General features: G+C 44.3%; 1 protein-coding gene across 2 annotated transcripts in view; it reads left to right on the forward strand.

Annotated features, from left to right (window-relative positions):
* Positions 1-5,999: 5,999 nt before the first annotated feature.
* TACR1 (tachykinin receptor 1) overlaps positions 6,000-22,022 on the forward strand; it is a 1,875,561-nt gene continuing 1,859,538 nt past the window's right edge. For both annotated transcript variants that reach the window (XM_069214112.1, XM_069214113.1), the window contains exon 1: positions 6,000-8,325. In XM_069214112.1, coding sequence (XP_069070213.1) covers positions 7,925-8,325 — 401 coding nt within the window. In that variant the 5' untranslated portion in view covers positions 6,000-7,924. The remainder of the gene's footprint in view (positions 8,326-22,022) is intronic.

Raw genomic sequence — 22,022 nt, forward strand, 5'->3', positions numbered from 1 at the left:
CCGCCTCAGACTCGCCCTTTTCTTTCCCTTGGAAGCTAAGGTAAGAAATAAAGAAGATAAAAATAAAAAAAAGATTAGTGGTACAGTTAATCTCCCAGAAAATATTTTGACAGGCAAAGGAAAACACAGCAGTATTGTACTTTTTTAAATCAAATCTCCTGTAGTACTAGTATTAACTCAACTCGAGTTGACGTATTAATTTCCTACACATAAGTCCTACTCTAAATGTCCTATCCCTAAACTACACTTTCAACTACATATCACTACTAATACATTCATAATGCAACAAATAATATTTGCTTCTCAACCACCTTTGATGGCCCAACTCAGTCTCCCTTTTTTTCAAAGCATAGATGCATATTATGATACTACACATCACCTGGAAATTGAGATTGGGAGGGACTTAATGAGCTACATAAAGAAAGGCACAGAGAAGGGAATGCTAACTCAATTATATTACCTACTGCTACTACCACTATCTTATTCCTGGTGACAGGAGGAGACTTAGTCTGCATGGCTTCTAAATAATCTAAATAATCAGTCCAAACACACGCCATCAAGTACAATTAGGAAATGCTGATGGAGCAGCTGGCTAGTTCAAACTAGATCACAAAATATTCATCATAACGTACCCTTAACTTACCTCTGAAAGTCAGCACTGATATCAGAAAAACAATTAGCATTGTGCAACACATACAACAAATAAATAACGATTTACTCACCAAGCCCCGACAACTTAACTCCCAGCAGGTCAAGCAGGTCCTGCTCAAAGTCCAGTATGTCCACCCAATGGTGCGTCAACTGCTGCTGGGAGCGCTGGAAACACACACCAGTGCACCCTCCCCAACAGCAGTCGATGCTCCTGAAGGGCGTAACTGCTCCCAGACCTGCCACCTCCTGCCAGCATGGAGGGGAGGTGGCGCTGCACCAAAAACACAAGTGCTGCCACCTCCAGCTCATTAAAATGGGGCAGGGCTTCACCCCTTGGCAGCGCCGATGTCCGCAAGGTAAGTGGCTAGCAGCTGCACTGCCACCCCCTCTGCCGCCTTGCTCCGCCATGGCGCTGGCCGGAAAAAATAAAGGGAAAGAAATAGAAGGAATGAAGAAAAAAAAAAAAAAAAGACATAAAGGTAAAAGCAAAAAAAAACTCAGTATTTAAAAAAGTCACAGAAAACACAAAAAATGAGAGAAATGTAAAATACACAAGCTCAAAGACAGACACGTATGAAATAAAGCAAAATGAATGGTGGATAATTTAGAAAAGGCTGGATTCAAAAGATAATGGGTGGATTAAAGTTAGGCCCAGCTCCATGCACAAAGAGACAGAGAAAACAAAATGGCTACACCCATGTGAACAATATGTAGCATAAACGTCAAGCAATTCCACCCACTTGTGCAATTGTGCAGAGTTTGCAGAGTTTTTTAACCACTTAGCAGAGTTCCACTTTACAGAATTCCACAAGCTCCGCCCACTGCTAGAAAAAATCCCATACCTGCCTCAAAAACAATGCCATACACTGTGAATACAGGCCTTCCCTGCAGTCTCGGAATCTAGCCTTAGTCTCACTTCAACTATCCCTGTCTGCCCGGATGAAGGAGTCAGCAAGAGGCTGAACTTCTGACCCTTCCTCCCTTAAATAACATCCCCTAGAACCCTGCCCGTACCCCATCACAAACTATCCCCTCTCCTCTAGCCGGCTCACATTCACAAAGTTGTCCCTTCATTCTTGTAATTTCACTGGCAAAAAATTAAAGTCCGAGGTGCAGAGGAAGAGGAACAGTACTAAAATACTGGGAAACTTGACCATCCTCACAAACAGTAAGGATTTAGACCTGATGCACAGAGCCTGTGTCATGTAACATGCAGATCACAGATTTGTATTTTATATAAATAGCTGAGTGGGTTATTATTTTCTCCAAAGAGATCCTTTTGTTACTTTCAGTTTACAAGTTACCATCCTTCTAGTATACCTCAAAGAACTGCAGGCAAACTGCAAGGCATGGGCTTATAGCATTCCACATTATTTTGTTACTCTAAATTTGCTATAAAAAAAGGTTCCTTTGGTAGTAATAAAATCTTATTAGTGCTGACAACCCCAAACACTGTGTTACTTCTGAAATCCTGACTTTGGTTGGCTCAAGACAAAGACCTCTTAACATACACTGCCTACCAGTCTGAATGATTGGTGACTCTTACACTTTGTAACCCTTGTGGTCTTCTGTAACACGTACTCTCCGTTGGTTTATAAACATGTATGATGTATTGTTTCTGTATAAAATGTGTGGGTGATATAAAGGGCTCTGGCACCTACATCAGGGCGAGTAGCAAAAAAAAGAAATTATATAGATGTATAGAGTGGCTAAGAAGAGATCAAGAGCACAGTTGGATGGTAGTAATGAGGGAGTTTTTGGAGATGGAGATTTTGGGAGCGGGTGCACCAACAAAGATTACCACCTCTAAAGTCAACCCTACTCCCATGTCCCAGTTTAGGTGTTGAAATACAGACACAAGTTGAGTGCAAAGGACACATAATCCTGCAGGTCGTCATTCAGTACTATTGATACCTGCAGCCCTGGGTGGAGGAAAGAAAACAGAAAACTGAAATAAAACTTTCATGTATCATTCAGTGTGTCGGAGTTTCATTTCTATATTCCTTATTTCATCAGATACTATAGTCCCCAGTGCCCATTGCTACATGTTGCAAAAGTGTGCATGTAATGTTCATTTAGTATCCAGAATTATTGTGTGGCATAAGATTCTTAAGGTCAGATTTACAAGGCCCTAGAGCCACCGGAAAATCACTTTTTGTGGCGCTCTGGTGGCGCTGTGCGGTGCACCACATTTACAAGGTGCTGCTAAGCCACTTTTGGTGACTTAACACCGACTTGTAAATATGGACCCCTCCGATGCAGTTTTCTGTGTCAGAGGGGCATGCAATGGGTGTTGCTGTTGGCGTTACACCATAACACCCATTGCTTTTGACGCTGCCCCAGATTTACAAGAAGGCATAAATCTGTGGCAATGCCAAAAACTTCAGCCACCTCAGAGGTAGCGTTAGCATGGCACAACGAGGATGAATACTTTTATTCCTCCTCGTTTTTGCTTTTTCCATGTGTGCTTCATTCTGCAGCACACATAGAGCAAAAGGCCATGAATGAATGTTTATGTTCAGGAAGGTGTTCCTTCCTGCACATAAACAGTCATTCAAAAATGATGATTTGCTACATCTATGTGTGCTGCAGCACATATAGAAGTGCCAAATCACCATTGTAGATTGTTTATGTGCAGGAAGGGACACTTTCCTGCACATAAACAATCAATCCCCTCAACGCAGACACCCTTGGACTACATGCCTGTGTTGGCGCTGACAACTAAATTTAGTGCCGGCGCTGGGGGAAACACAGAGGTGTGTCTTATTTTAGTAAATATGTGGCATCCCTGCATTTTTAAAGTGACCCAGTGCAGCGCTGGAGATTTTGGTGCAGCACCGCACTGCACCATTTTTCAGTAAATCTGACCCTTAGTTGCTTTCAATAATTGTTTTACTGGTCGCGTGATTTCATGATTTCTGTGTATTTTTTCTTCATTGCTAGTAACACATCAATCAAATATCCGAAATGCACTTGTAATCAATATATGTACTTGCACAAAGAGCCCAAGTGCATTTCGGTCTGCACGTCATTCATCTGTGGGGAATTCTAATCCTTTCCGTACAGGAAAGCTGAAAAATGTGAACAGACACCTGCTCCTGCGAGTCACGTTCTTCTCCATGCAGTCCGAAATGTATTGGGGTTTTCTGTACAGTTACAGATATTGATCACATATATTTGATTAATGTATTCATTTTGCGAAATCCAGCAGTCTGCTCCGGGTATTATAGTATCTGATGATATATAGTATACATACTTGTTGATTACGGAGTTCCACGAACAGAGAGAGAGAGACATATTTTGTATTGAATGGAGTTTAATTTCTAAAATTCTCCATCCACATATCTGACATTCCCACAATTCATACTGTCATAGATGCGACTATCGCACTTACATCCTTCTACGTACTTGAAGCAAGTGCACTCTGTAGAGAGACCAAGGATTGGATGTGCAAGTAGCGTGTACACCTTTAATACCCACTCACAGCTACTGTGAGAAACGCTCTCTGCCTTCAAAGCTCTTAGAAGTACATTATTACAAGCACCCACCTGCAACCTCAGCTCACTCAAACACCTGGAGATAGTATGCTTTATTCGTTAGTAATACGTTGCATGAAAAAAGTAGAAACACAGCATCTTAAAAAAGCAATTTCTCTTAAGAAATGAAAGAGGGAGTAAAAAGACGTAAAATGTAACATGGTAATGCACGGCTGACATTGAACACATTAAGAGATTGTACAGTCATAGCTGATAAACCGACCAGTGTTGTGCTAGTAATGTTAAAGGCGAACAAACAGAGCCCAATAAAGACCCTTTCAAAGTCGGGTTTTAATAACTGGCCGGTCTGAAACCTGACATCAGCCGTCCCTCTAAATGACTTGCTCATTCACAAGACAGCAGCCTGGATTGTCTCAAAAACCGATACCTGGAGATGTCCAATGGCATGTCACCAGCTCACGAAGGCACATTTTTCTTTATATTATGCTACCTGTTAGGCACCGCTACAAGTAAGGAATATTATGTTATGTTAATGTGTGCATGCCTTATTACAATTAGTAGGACCTCTCAGCGCTTTAGCAGTTTGGGGAGGTCAACACCCTGCTGAATTCTTGAGATTTCGTCACAGACCGGAGTCTGTAAACAAATAAGTGAACTTCTGGCTCGCATGTAGGCTGCCAGCAGGGGCGTAGCTTGGTAAGTATGGTGGGGGGTTGAGCTTCAGATTTCCCAACAATCACGCTGGCGTGTAATGTTAAAATACATGAAACTACAAGCAGGTGCACAACAGCGGTTAAAGGGGAAGCGAAACGGGCGAGGAATGCGGATCGATTTGAGGACTAAGTGAGAGAAAGCACATTATTTTGTGTAAGAACCAACTTTTTAAGTCTTTCCCAACAGAACGTGGTAAAGTGTGTGTGCGTTTTTGTCTGTGTTTGTAAAGATTCCTGATTAAATCCGACAGACATCTCACCAAACCCGACTGAAAGGACCTGTATCCAACGATTTATTGCAAAACTTTTCTATTGGTGGTGGTTCAATACACCAACATACACCCCCACATTCCGAAGAAGCTACGTCCCTGCTCGAACAGACGCCTCCCCATTCTGAAGCGCTCTCGCCCCAGGCCTGATTTAGGAAGAGACTGACAGCCAGCACCGGTGCGGTGTCAGAGAACAGGGCTGACAGCCACGCCAGGCAGACTGTCGTGCCAAGTCCAGCCCTCTAACGTGGAGGCACGTTTATAGCAGCCCGCCCGCCCCTCGACCCTCGCTGGGTCAAACTCACGGGAGTGTGAGAACGTGTCAGCGCCGGTGACACCCTCAGGGTGGTACATTTGTGTGCGTTCGGCTCCTGCACGCAGCTGCGTGTGTATGTGTGCAGCATGCATGCTGCCCGAGCCTGCAAGCCCCGCTGCCCACACCAACTGTTACTGCTCTAAGCTCTCTGCTGGAGTTTAATGCCGGAGCCTGGCAGCCCCCACAGCCCCGCTGCTTCAGCTCTGATCTCCCTGCTCGGCACTGGCAGAGCCCGGCTGCTCCTGCTCTGACAACCTCACCTTCAACCTCCAGGGCGTATCAACAGTGCACTGACAGAACCCCTGCTCTGATCTCCCTCCTGGGCACTACCAGAGCCCAGCTGCTCCTGCTCTGATCACCCTGCTGGGCTCTTTCAACGTCCGGTCGCTCCTGCTCAGATCTCCTAGCTTGGCACTGCCACTGCCCCGGTGTCCCTAGTGTGACCCCCCCCCCCCCCCTACCGCCTCCAACCCCAGGCGCTTACCAATAGTGCGCTGTTAGAGCTCCCTGCTGGGCACTGGAAGCGCCCGGCTGATCCTGCTCTGCTTGCAGGGCACTGCCGGGGCGCGGATGTTCCTACTCTGACCCCTAACCCAGCTTCTACCCAGGCGGCTTACCAATAGTGCACTTCCAGACCCCTCTGCCCCGCCAGTGCCCGGCTGCTCTTGCTCTGATCTCCCCTGGAGTTGTTCACCAGTGCCCTGCTGGGCAGGTACTTCTTTGTTCCCACCGGGGGTTCCAGGATTGCACTGCTAGAGACCTTATACCCCCTGCGATTTTAGGGCGTGTTTAACAGAGCTTGCTGCTCCATTTTAATCTCCCGCTGGCTACAGCAACATCTCAGTGCATTAAGAGAGCCCCGCTGCTTCTGCTCTCACCCACCAATCCCCCTCCACTCCTTCCGCGTTCCCTCCTGTCTTGCGCCAGTACGGACCTCGTGCACCTTTCCCCTGGTTCACGGAGGGTCCAGCTGTGAAATTGCCCCAGTGGCTTCTGCATTGCTCAAACACAGTCCATGTTCTGCTCCTCGGGTGCTTGTACCCGGCAGTAGCCCCTCTGCTGCCGCTGAGCCCGTGCTGCCCTTGGCCTGCTCGCCTCCTCAATAGTTCTGCCTCTGCTTCCTTTGTACTCCTGCACTGCTCCAGCACCATTTCTGCTGTGCGTCTCTCATGCCAATTTACTGCCCGTGCTCCCCTCTCGTTCTGGCGCTGCTCTCGCCCAAGCACGTCTCCTGCACTGCTCGTCTTGCCGTGCGCCTTGGCTAACCCTCTCTCGCTCCTACATAACTCCTGCGCCCTTCTACTGCGCCTCTGGGCTCATTTGAGCTTCTTAAGTACCCCGTGGTGCTCCTCTTTTTGTCTCGTTCTCACGCTGCTCCGGAGCTGTAAATGCTTCTCTCTCGTGCTGGACTGCCCCTGCTGTGCTACCGCGTTGTTCTTGCTTCACTGCGCTCCTTCACTGTCCTGCGCTCCTCTTGTAGTGCACCGCTGCTGCTGCGGTGCGCCTGAACCGCTCCCGTGCAGCTCAACTCCTGTTTTTCTGCTCCCGAACCCCTTCTGTGCAGCTCCTCTCCTGACCCGCTCCCGTGCAGCTCAACTCCTGTTTTTCTGCTCCCGAACCCCTTCTGTGCAGCTCCTCTCCTGAACCGCTCAGTGCAGCTCCTTTCCTGCTTTTCTGCTCCCGAACCGCTCCCGTGCAGCTCAACTCCCGCTTTTATGCTCCTGAACAGCACCTGTGCTTCTCCTCTCCCAAACTGCTTCTGTGCTGCTCATCTGCTGCTTTTCTTCACTGAACCTCTTCTGTGCCGCGCCTTTCTCGTTTTTCCTTCCCCTGAACTGCTTCTGTGCTGCCCCTCTCCTGCTTTTCTTCCCTTAAACTGCTTCTGTGCAGGTCCTCTCCTGCGTTTCTTCTCCTGAGCCACTCTGGTGCTCTCCTCTCCTCGTATGTGCCTGGACGGCTCCACTCCCGCGCCTCCGCCCTTGCACTGCTCCTGTGGCCCTGTCCTACTCCTCTGTTGCTCACCTGCCTTCCCACTGGAGTTGTCCATCCGTGGGCTGTGACCCTTCCCGCCATCCAGGACTCCTATTTAATCCCTCCAGGGCCCCTCCCCCTCCCGGTTTTATCCCACGGTCCTCGTCTAACGTGCTCTCGCTCCACTCTCCTCACCAGTGAATACTCCAGGGCACGCGGCGGCAGCAGGTGCCCCACACAGGACGCCCTCTTCCTCATTCCGTGACAGTTGACTGGATGATGCTGCGTGCAATCATTTGCTAGGAAGGTGCAGGCAGAGAATCCAGCCCCCTCGGATAAATGAAGCCCGCCTGCGCTGCATTATACATTGAATAAGTGATTGCCTGTGCAGAAAGAGGCATCTCCAATGTGCCAGTAGGTGTCTGCTCAGAAGAAGCGTCTGTCCTCACAGGTGTCAGCAGTCCCTGGATACTGCTCCGGCTGCCCAGCACCCACTTCTTGCTGAGAATGGATAACACTGTGATCTCAGGGTACAATTCTTCCAATGCGACCCTTTCAACCGGAAACACTTCTGAGGAAATCACCAACCCCTTTGTGCAACCGGGCTGGCAGATCGCCCTCTGGGCCGTGGCGTACTCCATCATCATCGTGGTGTCGGTGGTGGGCAACATCATTGTCATGTGGATCATTTTGGCCCACAAAAGGATGAGGACAGTTACCAACTACTTCCTGCTGAACCTGGCCTTTGCAGAGGCCTCCATGGCCGCCTTCAACACTGTGATCAACTTCACCTATGGCATCCACAACGAGTGGTACTATGGCCTCTTCTACTGCAAGTTCCACAACTTTTTCCCCATTTCGGCCGTCTTTGCCAGTATCTATTCTATGACCGCCATTGCCTTGGACAGGTAAGTGAGCGACCTGGTTTTATAAAGTTCACAGTGCAGACTGAACTTCACTTCTTGGTTCTTTATATTGTGGTGAGATATAAGAATTGTTGTCCTGAGAGCTAGCATGGTTTGTCCAGGATCACAAGTTTGGTAAAGTGTGAAAGCCGAGACAAAAGCTCATGTCTTCTGGTTCTGTAATATTTTGAGCAGGGCCACTGGAATTAAGTGATGACGAAGGATCAAATTATGCGGCAGCTTGGACACAATTAAGTGGCAAGAAAAGAATAGTATTATTTTGCTATTTTGACATTTTAGCACACATTAATACAGTCTGGACAAAAGTTTCACTACATTAGTACGAGTCTGAAACCTGAATACATCAATCAGAAATTGAGATGTGACCAGTAAACCTTTTCAGAGGACCTGCCACTCTGTGGCACCACCTAAAAATCTTTTTTTAAGGACCCTTTTATCCGTTTGATCGTTTTTGGCTGAAACCTGTAAATTATGTAGAAGAGTGTGGAAAATGCTGAAAGTGAGGCAAATCCATAATTAGGTGGATAGCACCATGGCTACAGAATCACATAATTACAGTGGCCATTATTATGTGTCAAAAATCCCCTTTTACTTTATCACGGTTGTATACATGGCAACGGTCTCCATGGATGTGGGACACTTCCTCTTTGCTGCCAAAACATGTTTTTTCTGTACTTGTTTTTAGTACATATTGAAAAAAATACCACCCTCTGGAGCGAGTGTGTAAACGAACCACCCCGGGATTCTGCTGCACGATTTCCCTCTTGGGTGCCCTACTTGTAGGCTTGTGTATGGCTGGAGGTTCTGAGACTTATGCTAGCAGTATAAGTCCCGTGCAGAGTTAAGTAGGAGGATATATGCAGGATGCACTAAGATCTGAGTGTGCCCAGTGGGGCGATTCTTGTCACTAAAGCACATATGAGATCTCTTGACATCTGACAGCCTTTAAAAAATTGCATTCGCTAAAGTTAACTGTGCAACATACTGAATTACATTTTTTACCCAACCCTTTTATGACTTGTGTAATGTGAAAAGGAGGATAGAGGCTTCCTGTTGGTCCAGGTTTTTTCTTGAAACTGGAGCGAACGGACTTAGCGCTATGTGTTCTGCTAAGAATGGCGCAAACAAACTTCCGGCTATGCTTTCTTTTAAGGAATTAATCAATCTGACTTGACACCATGTTTTTAAAAAAGTTAAAGCAAACTAACTTTATATTATGTTTTCTACTTAGGATTGGAGCAAATTGACGTAGCACTATGGTTGCTACTTAAGAATGAAGCAAACCGGCTTGCACTATGTTTGTTTTTTAAGAATTGAGCAAACTGACTTTGTATTGTGCTTTCTGCTTAGTGAGAAAACAGACTGATTTAGCACCATAGTTGTTTCTTAAGAATTAAGCAAACTGACTTTGCATTACTTTTTCTACTTGGGAATAGAGCAAACGGACTTAGTATTATGTTTGTTTCTCAGGAATGGAGCTAACTGACTTGGCACTATGGTTCTGCTTGGGAATGGAGCAAATCCGATTTTGCACTATGTTTCTTAGGAAGGAAACAAACTGACTGGCACTGTATTTGATTCGCATGAATGGAGCAAACTGACTGGGCACATGTTTTCTTGTTAGAAAATGAGAAAAATGGCTTTGCACCATTCTTGCTATTTAAGAAATAAAGAACTGCAGAGTCTTTTTTGAACCACAGATTCAATCCAATCGCACACATTTGGAAAGTGTAGCAAAATGATTTGACTGTGTCCACTGACAAGATAATGAAACATTTGTTTGCTCTTTTTTGTCCCCAGTGCAAACTTCACATGATAGTGATAAGCTTAGGTGCTATGCCATTCTTCATTTCCTGCGCAGCAAAAATATGGTAAAGCGCCTAACGCAAAAAGTGTGTTTGAAAGACAGGGCAAATTGGTTCTAGTGCTGTCTATAGAGCATCACCTTATTACCAGGGCCACTGGAATTATGTGACAGTGGAGTAATAAATTGTGTGGCAAGATTGGTTAAATTATGCAACAAGAAAATGTAATTACGTGGCATAATGTTGCACATTTTGTGATCATATTACTTTTTTATTTAGTCATGTTTTCCAATGGTAACGCTATCTGTGGAAATAGTTCACCTCATTAGTACTAGTTTAACAACCAAATACATCAATAGTCAACTGAAAGATTACTAGTCAACCTTTGTGAAGGGCCTTCCACTGTGTGGAAACACATCACCACATTTTTTGTGATCCGTTTAAGCTACAAGCACTTTTTCTGGAAAAATGTACAGATTGTGCAGCAGATGATGGATCATATGGCAAATGCGGCAAATCCATAATTATGCAGAAAAGCTGCAGCAGTAGAATTACATAATTACAGTGGCCCTGCGTATGCCTTTGGATTGTTTGCATATGTAACCACAGGTAGGATGTACGAAGTTGTCATTGTTGGACTTCATCAATTTCCTGAAGGTTTTTTCTTAAAACAACTTCAACTTCACAAAGTTGGCAGTGTTCAATTTTCTAATTAAAACAGCAGGCAAAAATTCAGCATAATGTAAGTTTTGTGGGGAAAAACTATAAACACATACGTTTTAGATGAAATTATTACCTCAAAAATATGTTTTGCAGGTAAAATCTTATGAGAAAGCGTTTTGGGGAGTAAATGTCCCCTCTAGGTGAGGTTTTACAAAGTTTGTCACATTTACATGACTTCACGAGGACAATTTAAATTTTTCACACTCCTCTTCATAGTCACTTAAAATTGTTTGTTTTTGTAAGAATGGGCCTTACAAGTTTACATGAACATCTATGTCCACAATTAGGCCTGGGTAGGCTGATTCACAAAGTTTTTTCCAGCAGTAAATCAGACTAATCCCACACTAAGTAAGTAAAAGTGACCAATATGTATGCATGTCAGTTTTTCACGCTTGAATAACGTTCTAAAAATTCTGTGTATGCCTTGGCCACATGTAAATTCCTATAAGAATGAAAAAAATGGATACGTACCGGTACGTATAAAGGGGTGGTCAAGGAAATTGAATGCACACTTGGCTACTACTCACAAAGTACCATGGGCCTAATTTTGAGTTTAATGAAGGGAGTGGAAGATATTGAATGGCTGAGGACATGAAGTCTGCCATCTCAATGGTATTATGTCCATCAAACTTAGAGAATCCCGCCAGTCTAGTTATCATCGTTCTACCTATAAGTAAACCGATGCCACAGCGGTTCTTGTAAAGTGGCTGTTCACTAACCTTTCAACTTTTATTGTTTTTCAGAAAAAAATGTCTAAAACAGGAGATTGCTTCTGTAAAACAAAAATCGACTGGCCCCCACACCTAGGAAATTCTCTCCCAGAGTGTGGGAATCATTATTGTTTTTATGTCACTTACCACCAGACTTTTCCTGGCCTTGAGGGACAGAGCACAAACCAGTCACACCTCTCCTCCAAATAAAGTGGGTGGTATGATGACTTCACTATGACAGGCCCCACCCCATAGGGCCATCGGAGTAAGCTTTCTGTTGAAGGAGCCAATGGGGCTCCAGTGACAGATAGCTTACAGTCTGTCCGTCTCTAAATGAGGCAGCCAGGCCGGAAGTTTAGTAGACAGGCCACTCCTCACTTTTGCGTGGACTTTACTCTTTCCATTCTTACAATCAAATGATTTTAAAGTAATTCAATGTATATGTTTATTATGGCATACCTGTTTTTCTCGTGAGTCACGGTGGAATGCGCGACATGAGATCGCCTTCCTTATCTTTGTAAACGGCCATAGCCAGATTTGTGCCTTCTGTGGCTTAAACACGTGAGGCCCAGATTCCAAAAGCGTACTATTACCAAATTAGACTCTAACTCTTGGTTGCACCCATATCAACATTGCAACCCAGTTGCAATTGTGTACAATTGAAGGTGGGGTTGGATTATTGCCTGAATGGTTTCGCATGGTAAATGCATTCCCAATTCGTGGGGGCTAATGACGCGCTTGCTCTTCTTGTAGATGCCAGAATGGGGGAATAACACACACTATTAGCCCATTTACCTCATTCGAGGTGTACAAAGTTGAATGAGATGCAGTGAGCATTTGCGCAGCTGTTATTTAATAGGCGAGTAATTTGCATCGAGAAAGCATTGCAGTTTGTTGGACTATTAGAACTGGGGTCCAAATCCATACATCCATGAATCCTTCCCATGTTATTGACGTTTTTGGTAGCGTCCGTTGGAGGGTCCCTCCGTAGCAGAACGAATAAACCAACGTACAAAGAACCGTTCCCCAGAGAAAGAGCATTCACTCCTCGCAGCCCGATGCCATTTCAATCAAAAACGCGGAAACCTTCACAAACGCCAAGACCAGGGAACAGTCACAGTTTCATTTAAATTAATTAATAGCGTGCCTTAATTATGTTGCGCCTCATCCGCGTGCCTTCAATCATGCAAAATATGTGCTATCATGTAGAAAACCATCAATCTTCGGGGAGTGCATCCGTCCAAGCAAACAGACAAGGAAGAGGGCATCGCAAGTCAAATCAAAATACAAATAAACACCACATGCAGCACGCAGCAAACAGCCTGCAGCACACTCTGCCAAGAAGTATGTGGGAACACTTTCCGTTTGCTTCCCTGAAATGCCATTTATATACCCACAAGGCAATACACTTCTGTGTTTCACACTAAGACACCCTTTCCGCCTCCAAGTAATTGTTTTCCATCAGCCTTTTTAAGGCAGCTGCACTTGACCCGTGGCTGCCGGTTGCATTGCTGGCCTTTTCTCAGTGTCCCTGTGTACAGTTTGTCCATTTGGCCTTTGCACACACCATGCTGTGTGTGGGCTGCTCTTTTTCGAAAATAAGAGTCTGGTTGGTGTATAGACCAGCTGAGGCAGAAAATGTAATAAAAATCAGTTCCCAGGACACAGTTTCTTTTCCAACCTATTTTATCTCATAATGCCTTATTAATGGAGTGAGTGCCAGACGTGTACTTCGATTCAAAGGTGCACACAAACTCCAAAACGAATATATCTGGATTTCGATTCACCAAAAAGATAGGGTCGGCGGAAGTGACATAGTTTAGGATTTCCTCCCCGACTGTTACCTTTTCTTGCCCTTAGCCTTCAATCACCTCTTATTGGCTGCTAATGGGTTAGGGAAGAGGCAGATAATCACGCAAGCACCACCTATTGTTAGCAAACCATCCGGTAAGCCGACCAGTAGTCAGCTGTTTTCTTCCAAAAACGCAAAACCTAATAGGCACAACCCTCCAGTTCGTCACGCTATGCTCAGACACAAACCCAAGCACCCAACGCACACATACATACAGACAGGACTTGCAATGCACCAGCAAACAAATAGTGAGGCCTCCCAGTGAACTACCAACAGATCTAAACAGAGGTTTCTACAAAAATGCTGGCTTTTTACTGGGTTATGCTGGCAACCAGCTACAAGTTATCCATTCACAACATACAGGAACAATATTAAATTCAATATGTGAGTGTAAACACTCCGCAGAGAGCCGGCAGTGTAACCTGCTATCGAACATGGATGCATCAAACATACAAAAAGTGATGGGTGAAATGATTGCAATACTTCTAACCACTGGTGATCCCCTGAGTAGCATAGGTACCCCAAGTTATTTTGCCCACCATGCCATCTTAGCTTGTTACCAGTCACATGCAAATCAGCTCCAGCTCCGACCCTGCTCCAATAGGAACATTCCAGCCTGAACTGTCACACTAGGTCCTCCCTGAACCAGAGCTCAAACAAGCCAAGTCCCATTTTGCCCCGATTGTGGCTCATCAACTTGATTTCAGTGGCAGAGTGAGCACAGGACTCATGTCTGGGCATACCCTAGCCACCTTAACATGGTACCTTAAGAACACAAAAGGCTTTGGGAGAAATGCTTGCAAAACGTCTAAGCACTGGCAATCGCTCAGGGTAGCAGTCCAACCCATTATTGTTTATCCCACGTTCCACCTCAGTTTGGACTCAGTCATAGGGAAATAAGTCTCAACCTTTCTCCAACAGGAACAATCCAGCCTGAACTGTCACACTAGATCCTTTGTGAGCTTGAACACAAGCAACCCAAAAATGGTTTTACCCTGATTGTGTCTCATCAGCTTGATTCCAGTGGCACAGTGAGCACCGTACCCACATCTGGGTATACCCTAGCCACTTAACATGGTACATTAAGCACACAAAAGGTGTTGGGAGAAATGCAGGCAAAAAGTCTAATCACTGGCATATCACTTAGAGAAGCATTCCAATCCCTCATTGTTTAGCCCACCATGATACCTCAGATTGGACCCAGTTATAGGGAAATCAGTCTCAACCTTTCTCCAGTAGCAACAGTCCAGCCTGAGCTGTCATGCCAGGTCCTCCCTGACCTGGAACATAAGCAACCCAAAACCAGTTTCTCTCTGATTGGGACTCATCAGCCGAGTGTAGTTTGGTTTCAGTGGCATAGAGCCTGGGACCCACATCTGGGCATGCCATAGCCACTTAACATGGTACATTAAGCACACAAAAGGTGTTGGGAGCAATGCTTGCAATAAGTCTAACCATTGGCAACCACTTGGGGTAGCATTCTAATCCATGGTTCTTTTGTCTGCATGTCACCTCAGTTTGGGCTCAGCCATAGGCAATCAGCCTAGACACTCCTCTGGAAGAAACAGTCCAGCCTGTGCTCCCAAACCAGGTGCTCCCTAAATTGGAACACAACAACCCAAGACTGCTTATGGCCTGATTGTGGGTCATCAGTCAGATGTAGGTTAGTTCCAATAACACAGTGAGCACAATATCTATATCTGCAGGTTGAAACCAGTCTGGGGTTGCTTGTGGTACATCCTGAAGGGGGCCTCAGAAGGCAGCACCAGTTAGACTGTTCCCATGATGAGCAGAATGGGTTATGATTTTCCATACACAGGTCAGTGGATTGGAATGCAGCCTGATTGATTGCCAGTGGCTACAATTAATTTAAGCAATCCATCTACCACTTTGTTGTTACAGTCCAACATGGGCGGGGCATTATGGCATCAGCCTCTAGGGATTAGTGTTTCCCCCTGTCACTTTAGTACTAGTTGAGAAACAAAATGGCTGCCACTTTATATTGTTAACTCATTTTTTTTGTCCTGGAAATCCCTACACAGGACTTCCGGCAGCTGAGAAAAGGCATAGTGTGACACTTCTGGAAAAAAAGTCAGGTGCACCAGCAGGGAAGTTGCCAATGTCGAGCGGGTCTACTTTATAGCACCAGTTTGTGTTTTTTAAACATTGCCACCGTTGTACATGAATTTGTGTGGTTTAAAAAATATGTTGCAAAAATGCAATTTGCTCACCCCCTCTTTCTACTTGAGAGCAAATTGACTACAATCCTATGTACTGACTTTGGATCAATATGTTGAGTGCAGTAGAAGGCAAGATAATGGTGTTAATTCATGTGCAGAGTGGACGTATCTTGGGATGGGACATTGCCATTTGGGACATGACCAAAGACTATTTGCAGGTTACAAAGGTAACAAAGAAATGATGGTCTAGAATGTGATCCAGAGTAGTTATCAGTGTCTAAGAATTATAGCATTCTACTCACCACTTTAATAAAATTACAATTCCTTACTGTTTCCTGTAGGGATATCTCCACATCAGTGTTGGAGGTCTTCCACCAGAACGTGAAAAGTTACTAGCAGTAACTTTACACTTGTAAATATTACTGAAGGAGGGGGGAGTTTGAGGGGGCTGCGGGGGGAGGGGGTCATGTAAGTCTATATCTAGCTGTAAATCCGCTCTCAGAAATGGCAAAAAGTAGAGTTACAACGAATGTACATAGGGTAAAAGTTACACGCATTCTTTTAGTGAGGCAACCCATGTTTTATGACTACAGCAGAAGAAAAATACCTCAGAAAGAATGCTAACACCGCATAGAATGTCACTGGGTACGACTAATTGACCAACAATCTATTCATTAATGTATGATTTGTTCTAAATGTCATTAAGAAGCCTAACATTTCAAGCAGTGAGGTGCAACTATATGAAAGCACTTAATGCGAAATTAAAAAATGGATGGCGATCACACAAAAACTGGTCCCTACTTTCTCCGAATATTTCATAATATACCAGTTAAAGAGTAAGCTAGGGCCAAACTGCAAACATTTGCATCAACGCAAGTCAAAGTTACACTGATATTTTGCACTGTCCTACCACAGAAAAATAACATTTGATGACGGTGCAAAACTCAGTTCAAATGTATTTTTTGCAGAGGTCAGGCAATTTAAATGCCAGGGAAAAAAAATACCGTCCACTAGTGCAAATGTATGTAATCTGGCCCTGAATTTAACAGAAAAGTGAATTATCTGCTCCCCAAAAAGCAGATGAGTTGCCCAGCCATTGGACTCAAAGTCCCTAGTTGTCTGACACCCTTCGCAGATGTACTTTCTATCTCTAAGCCCTCATTGCTCGTTACATACCTTTCTGTAAATACACAGAACTCAGTACGTTTCAAATTTGCGTGCAACATGTCTTTTGTGACATGTGAAATGTAAAAGCACCACATTGCCACTTTTAAAGCAAACTCGGAGTGCTATATTATGGATATTTCATGAACCACTGCGAAAACAGCCTAGGTCGTGTTCAGGTAGTAAAATGCGCGAGGAGCCTCAACGTACTTCGTTCATAACTATTCCTTGCGTGCTTCATTGGCGGTGCATGAATCGTCATATGCGAATATATAAAAAAATATGCATTTCTCATTTACATTACAATCAGCACACATTTAGCACACAACATCAGTTCCAGAACATTGAGATTGCGAGATTTCCACTCCACACGAGGGAGTCACCACAGGCTCGAACTGCCTATAGATCATATATTTTTCACATTTTTCTATACAGGATTCAGGCATCGATAGGTTGTAATCGAGCCGCAGCTCAGCTGATAGGGCAGTTTCAATTGCTTAAAAGTCTACTGACCTTAGCTGCCCCTTAGAAAATGCTGTTCTTTTAATTTCTTTTTTATGCACAATATTCCTATTCGTTAGGTCTGGAAACTTACCCAGACAGTGCCTGTAAATCTAGTATGTGGTGGTGTCTTTAACTCGGCTCTCATACCCTTTAGGGGTGGTAAACAAGTGGGCGAGTCGAAGCTGGCAGTCTGTGTCACTTTACTGAATCAAGAAATGACTGGGTGGTCATTGAGGGAATGTAGCTTATTCTGTTCGTTCGTTAAAGCATCAAGTCAGGGGCCTTTCCTTAGGCGAGTATCTATTTCCCAGAGTCTACTGGTGGGGTACAAGTTGTCAATTTCCCCATTCTCCTTCCCACCCTCCTTTCCCTATTGGGATCCTAAGGTGAGGACTAATATACAATAGTGGTGGGTGCCACTCACCACATAATGCTTTGAATTCTATTATATTTACTAGGCAAATTATCTAGACCCTATGTCATTTCTTCATTATTTGTAAGTGCCTATTGGGAACACTTTCAGTGTGGAAGGACACACCTGCCACAACCTCATTACATTTTCTTTCTTACTTTAGGCTTAACCTTCTGTGTGGCTGTAGGGAAATGCCTCTTTTTGCTTGTTCACCCCCACATTTTTAGACTAATTGTCCTGGAGTTTTGACTTTGAGAGTGCATGGAGGCCTGCTATCCAGACCTCAATGCCAGTGTTCTAAACCTTTACAAAAAATATGTCAGGTTTGTTATCCCAATTCCAAGTGCTGACTTATAAGTCCCTAGTATATGGTACCCAGGGCATCTAAGGTAGAGTGTTCACCGAGGGTTGTACTATTGTGCCACCCTGAATGTGACAAAGAACAAAATGGCTCCCAGCCTCCCACTGAAGACTGGAAGGGCAGTGTTTACATTGCTAGTTCAACTTAGCCATTTTAACTAATGACAAAACCACCACTTTCCTCAACCGCCGTTGTAAGTCTCCTCCAAGGAAGGCCTATAAATTTGTGTGGCAAGGAGCTATATGATGTTAAGTAAGACATATATTTTTCATATGTCTTAACAGCAACACTTTTAAGCTATCATTTTGCAGGGGAAAAAGTATTAGCCCCTTGGGTTAGCACAGGGTTACCGCTTGGAACCCCACCCTGACTAACTCCAGAATGGGACTACCTAACTGGGTACTGGAAGATATCAAATTAATCATGGCATTGAACCCGACCTGATGCCAAGGTAGAATCGAATGTCACAAAGTTTTGCAGCTTTTAGAAAGTTGCCCATCAGTGCTCCAGCTAGTCCAGTGGCCTCACAAAGCCCTGACCCACAGACATCCTTCTGGCCACCTAGCAAGAGGTGAGGATGACTCTCAGGCTTAGGAACAAAAGTAGTTGACACAGAGCTAAGTGTGACCTCCTCCCCCAGGAAGGCAACTCGAAGTGTAAGTCCAAAAGGTGAGTTTCAAAGGGGAGGCTGCCTTTGAAGGGCAAACAGCAGTGACACTCCTGAGCAGGCTGCCTTTTGTTCATGTAGTTATGTTGGAGACAGAGACAGAGAGGGAAACCTAGTCACCATATATATATATATATATATATGTATATATATATGAACATATATAGTGACACTAATAATCTTTCTGCAGCAAAGGGGCCAATGGACATTGCCCGGTGAAACAAGGGATAGAAAGGAAGAGTCCAGTTCTGTGTGTGTCAGGCCAGGTCTGGTTTAAGGCCCTGTATGGTGGCAGTGGTGACGAATTGAGGAGAGTCTGTTCCTATGGTATATCAGTGATAGGAGGAGCTAAGGCAGAACTGATGCCATAGTTCCAAATGATGGCAAGATTAGCATATTTAACATAACGGAAAGTGCCTGAGAGACATTTAAAACCCTATCACGCCCCTTCCCTTAGCGCACTCCACATCTTACATGATATCCTGCACATGCAGTCACTTGGCAAGCAAGTCACACAGGGCCATATTTATGGCAAAGTTACGCAGCACATTAAGTCACCTTGCTGTGCTGCTTCACAGGGAAAGGGCAGGAATGCACCATATTTAAAAGAATATGGTACATTCCTGCCATTGTCCCTGCACTGGTGATAGTTTGCCTGCCTAGCACCACCGCAGGCATCCTTGCACCATGGTGCAATGGAGCCTGCTTTATAAGGAGGATTGGTTTTGTGCAGGAAGGGACACATTCATGCACAAAACAATTCCCTGATGGTTTCCTCTTTCTGTTTGTGCTGCAGAATGCAGCACACAGAGAGAGGAAAAAATGAGGAGACATAAAAATATTTCTCATTTTTATGCCTCACCAGAGAGGTCATAGTTTTTTTAGCGCATTCACAGGTCTACCACTTCTGGCAAATCTGGGAATGTGGGAATGTGTCAAAATCTATGGATATTGCGTGAGAACACCCAGGCAACATCCATTGAATGCCTCCCTCGGGCACAGTAACACGACACAGAGGTTTGTGATGTGCTGCATTACTCCCATTTTATCAGCCCACTCAGGGCCATGCAAGGTGGCCTTGCGTGGCTTGGTGAGTCACATTTTGCGCTTGTGTCACATATGCACTACATTGCGTGGTGCAAGTACGATGTAGCTCCAGTCATAAATAGGCCCAATAGTCCCCACTGCTGACAGCAGGGTCCATGTATCTTCTTAAAGTTCCCCTGAAGTCTTAAATGGGGTCAATTGGATCCAGGATTGCTGGGGGCAGCAAAGAGACAACAAACTGCACCATAGATGCACAGTAAAAAATTCACAAGCACTAGATATAAGCAGATGCTGCAGTACTCACCAAGGTGTACTGACGAGTTTGTCATATTTTTTGTATGTCTGGGATTTGCTAAACATGAACCCAGAGTCGTAAACTAATCTGTGAAGACTATTAAAGCAGCTCACAAAATTTGAATTCATTTTTATTGTTACCGAACCTGTGTCTGCTTAAGCCCTTAAAATATACCACAATGCAGTCTTTCAAGCCGAACCAGATTTTGGCAGTGCCGAATTGCAAGCAGCTGTCAACCAAGCAAAAGCAGTGCTTACTTTGGAAAGTGAAATATCTTACTTAGGCAGCAGAGTGAGATAGCTAAACAGGAAGCCTCTGTACCCTTTAGTTAAACGCCGTGGTTAGGTTTCTTGTCAATGGGTGGGCTCACAGAAGCGCACCAGGACAAACTGCGTTCGGACAGTATTACATTTATTCCCATGACAATGCGAGAAGAGTGTTTAATGATCCAATAAGCAGGCGTGTGGACGGAGTCATCTGATCCGACCACTGGGAGATAAAAGGCTCTGGCTGATTGTCTGAAGAGGGCAATTTTTAGGTCCTTTCTGAAGACTGGAAAGTTTCTTTCCTTTTATATTGATGGGAAATGGACTCCGGAGCACTAAATCCTGCACTGAGGGATCTTCCTTTTTTAATTTGAGTGGCAATTGTTGAGAAATAACCAGACCCATTATCTAAAATCAACCCCTTCGTTTAGATCAGTAGTACAAGGACAACCAATAATTAAAGCCAGACAACTAAATTCTTTTAACACTTCGGAGGCTGTTGTGGGCCATGCTCCTGAAACAAACTTGCAAAGAGATTTAAGAATGTTGACTGACTGACTACTGCTTTACTGTCAGCCCTTGGTTCGTCTATGGAACCTCCCCGTTACTTCCCAAATAGTGGTTTCTGCTCTTCGTTCTCTTAGGATTCTCATATTGAACTCAGTGACTTTTCATAAAAGTTAAGTGTTCCTGGGTGGATAGATCAATCAATAATAATAATAATAATAATAATAATATTTGTCTATTCCAGGTGACATAGGCTACATTCCCTATCTTTGACAACTTGCTTCCTAATACGGTCTGTCTCTCAGAAGAATTGATTAAAGTTCAACTAAATTGCATGACAGATAACGTTGATGAAAAAGACTCTACAAATACAATGTCTAAATGTCAAGTTTCCAACATTGTTTAATTTCAATAGGTATAATAGGGGGACTTGTGGAACTAAAGAGTCTTCAAAAATAATGAGACCTGATACCTCGTTGGTTCAACAGATTTGTTCTTCCATATTGCTGGTGACTGGAGATTTCAGTGTGATGTTTGAACCATTATACCTACCTTTGGACACTCAGAAAGAAGAACAAAAATTGTGGGTCATTTTCCTAAACTTAAAATGTCTGTGCTGAGATGTTCTAATGCTGTGACATGTCAGTTAGCCTCTAATGGACATCACATCTGAATTAACTCCTGGGCCCAATTAAAAAGGCACAGTGGTCAAGCCATATGGATTATATCTAGGGGCATATTTGCAAGCCCCTTCCACCACATTAGCATCATTTTTTAATGCTAATATGGCGTTAAGGAGACATTTTCATAACACCATATTTAGAAAGTGGCAGAATGCAAGCATTGGACTACTTTGTAACCCTATGCACCACATTATGCCTGCGCCAGGCATAATGTATGCAAGGGGGGCGTTCTCCCTTTAGGAGGCCCAGAAAAATGGCGCCATGAAATTTACAAGATTTCATTGCATCACTTTTAGCGTCATTTTTAAAACCTGCCTTAGGATGGCATTAAACTGATGCTCCCATTGCATTCAATGGCCCTCCTTTGACTTTGGTGGATTAGCGCCATAATTTTTGGCACTAATCCACCAAAGTGCCACAATAGCATCAAAACGTTTGACGCTATTGGTCTAACATGCTCTATGGTGTACCGATTGTAAATATGGCGCACACATGATTTCATT

Source organism: Pleurodeles waltl, chromosome 11 (assembly GCF_031143425.1).
Source record: "Pleurodeles waltl isolate 20211129_DDA chromosome 11, aPleWal1.hap1.20221129, whole genome shotgun sequence".
Classification (NCBI taxonomy): Eukaryota; Metazoa; Chordata; class Amphibia; order Caudata; family Salamandridae; genus Pleurodeles; species Pleurodeles waltl.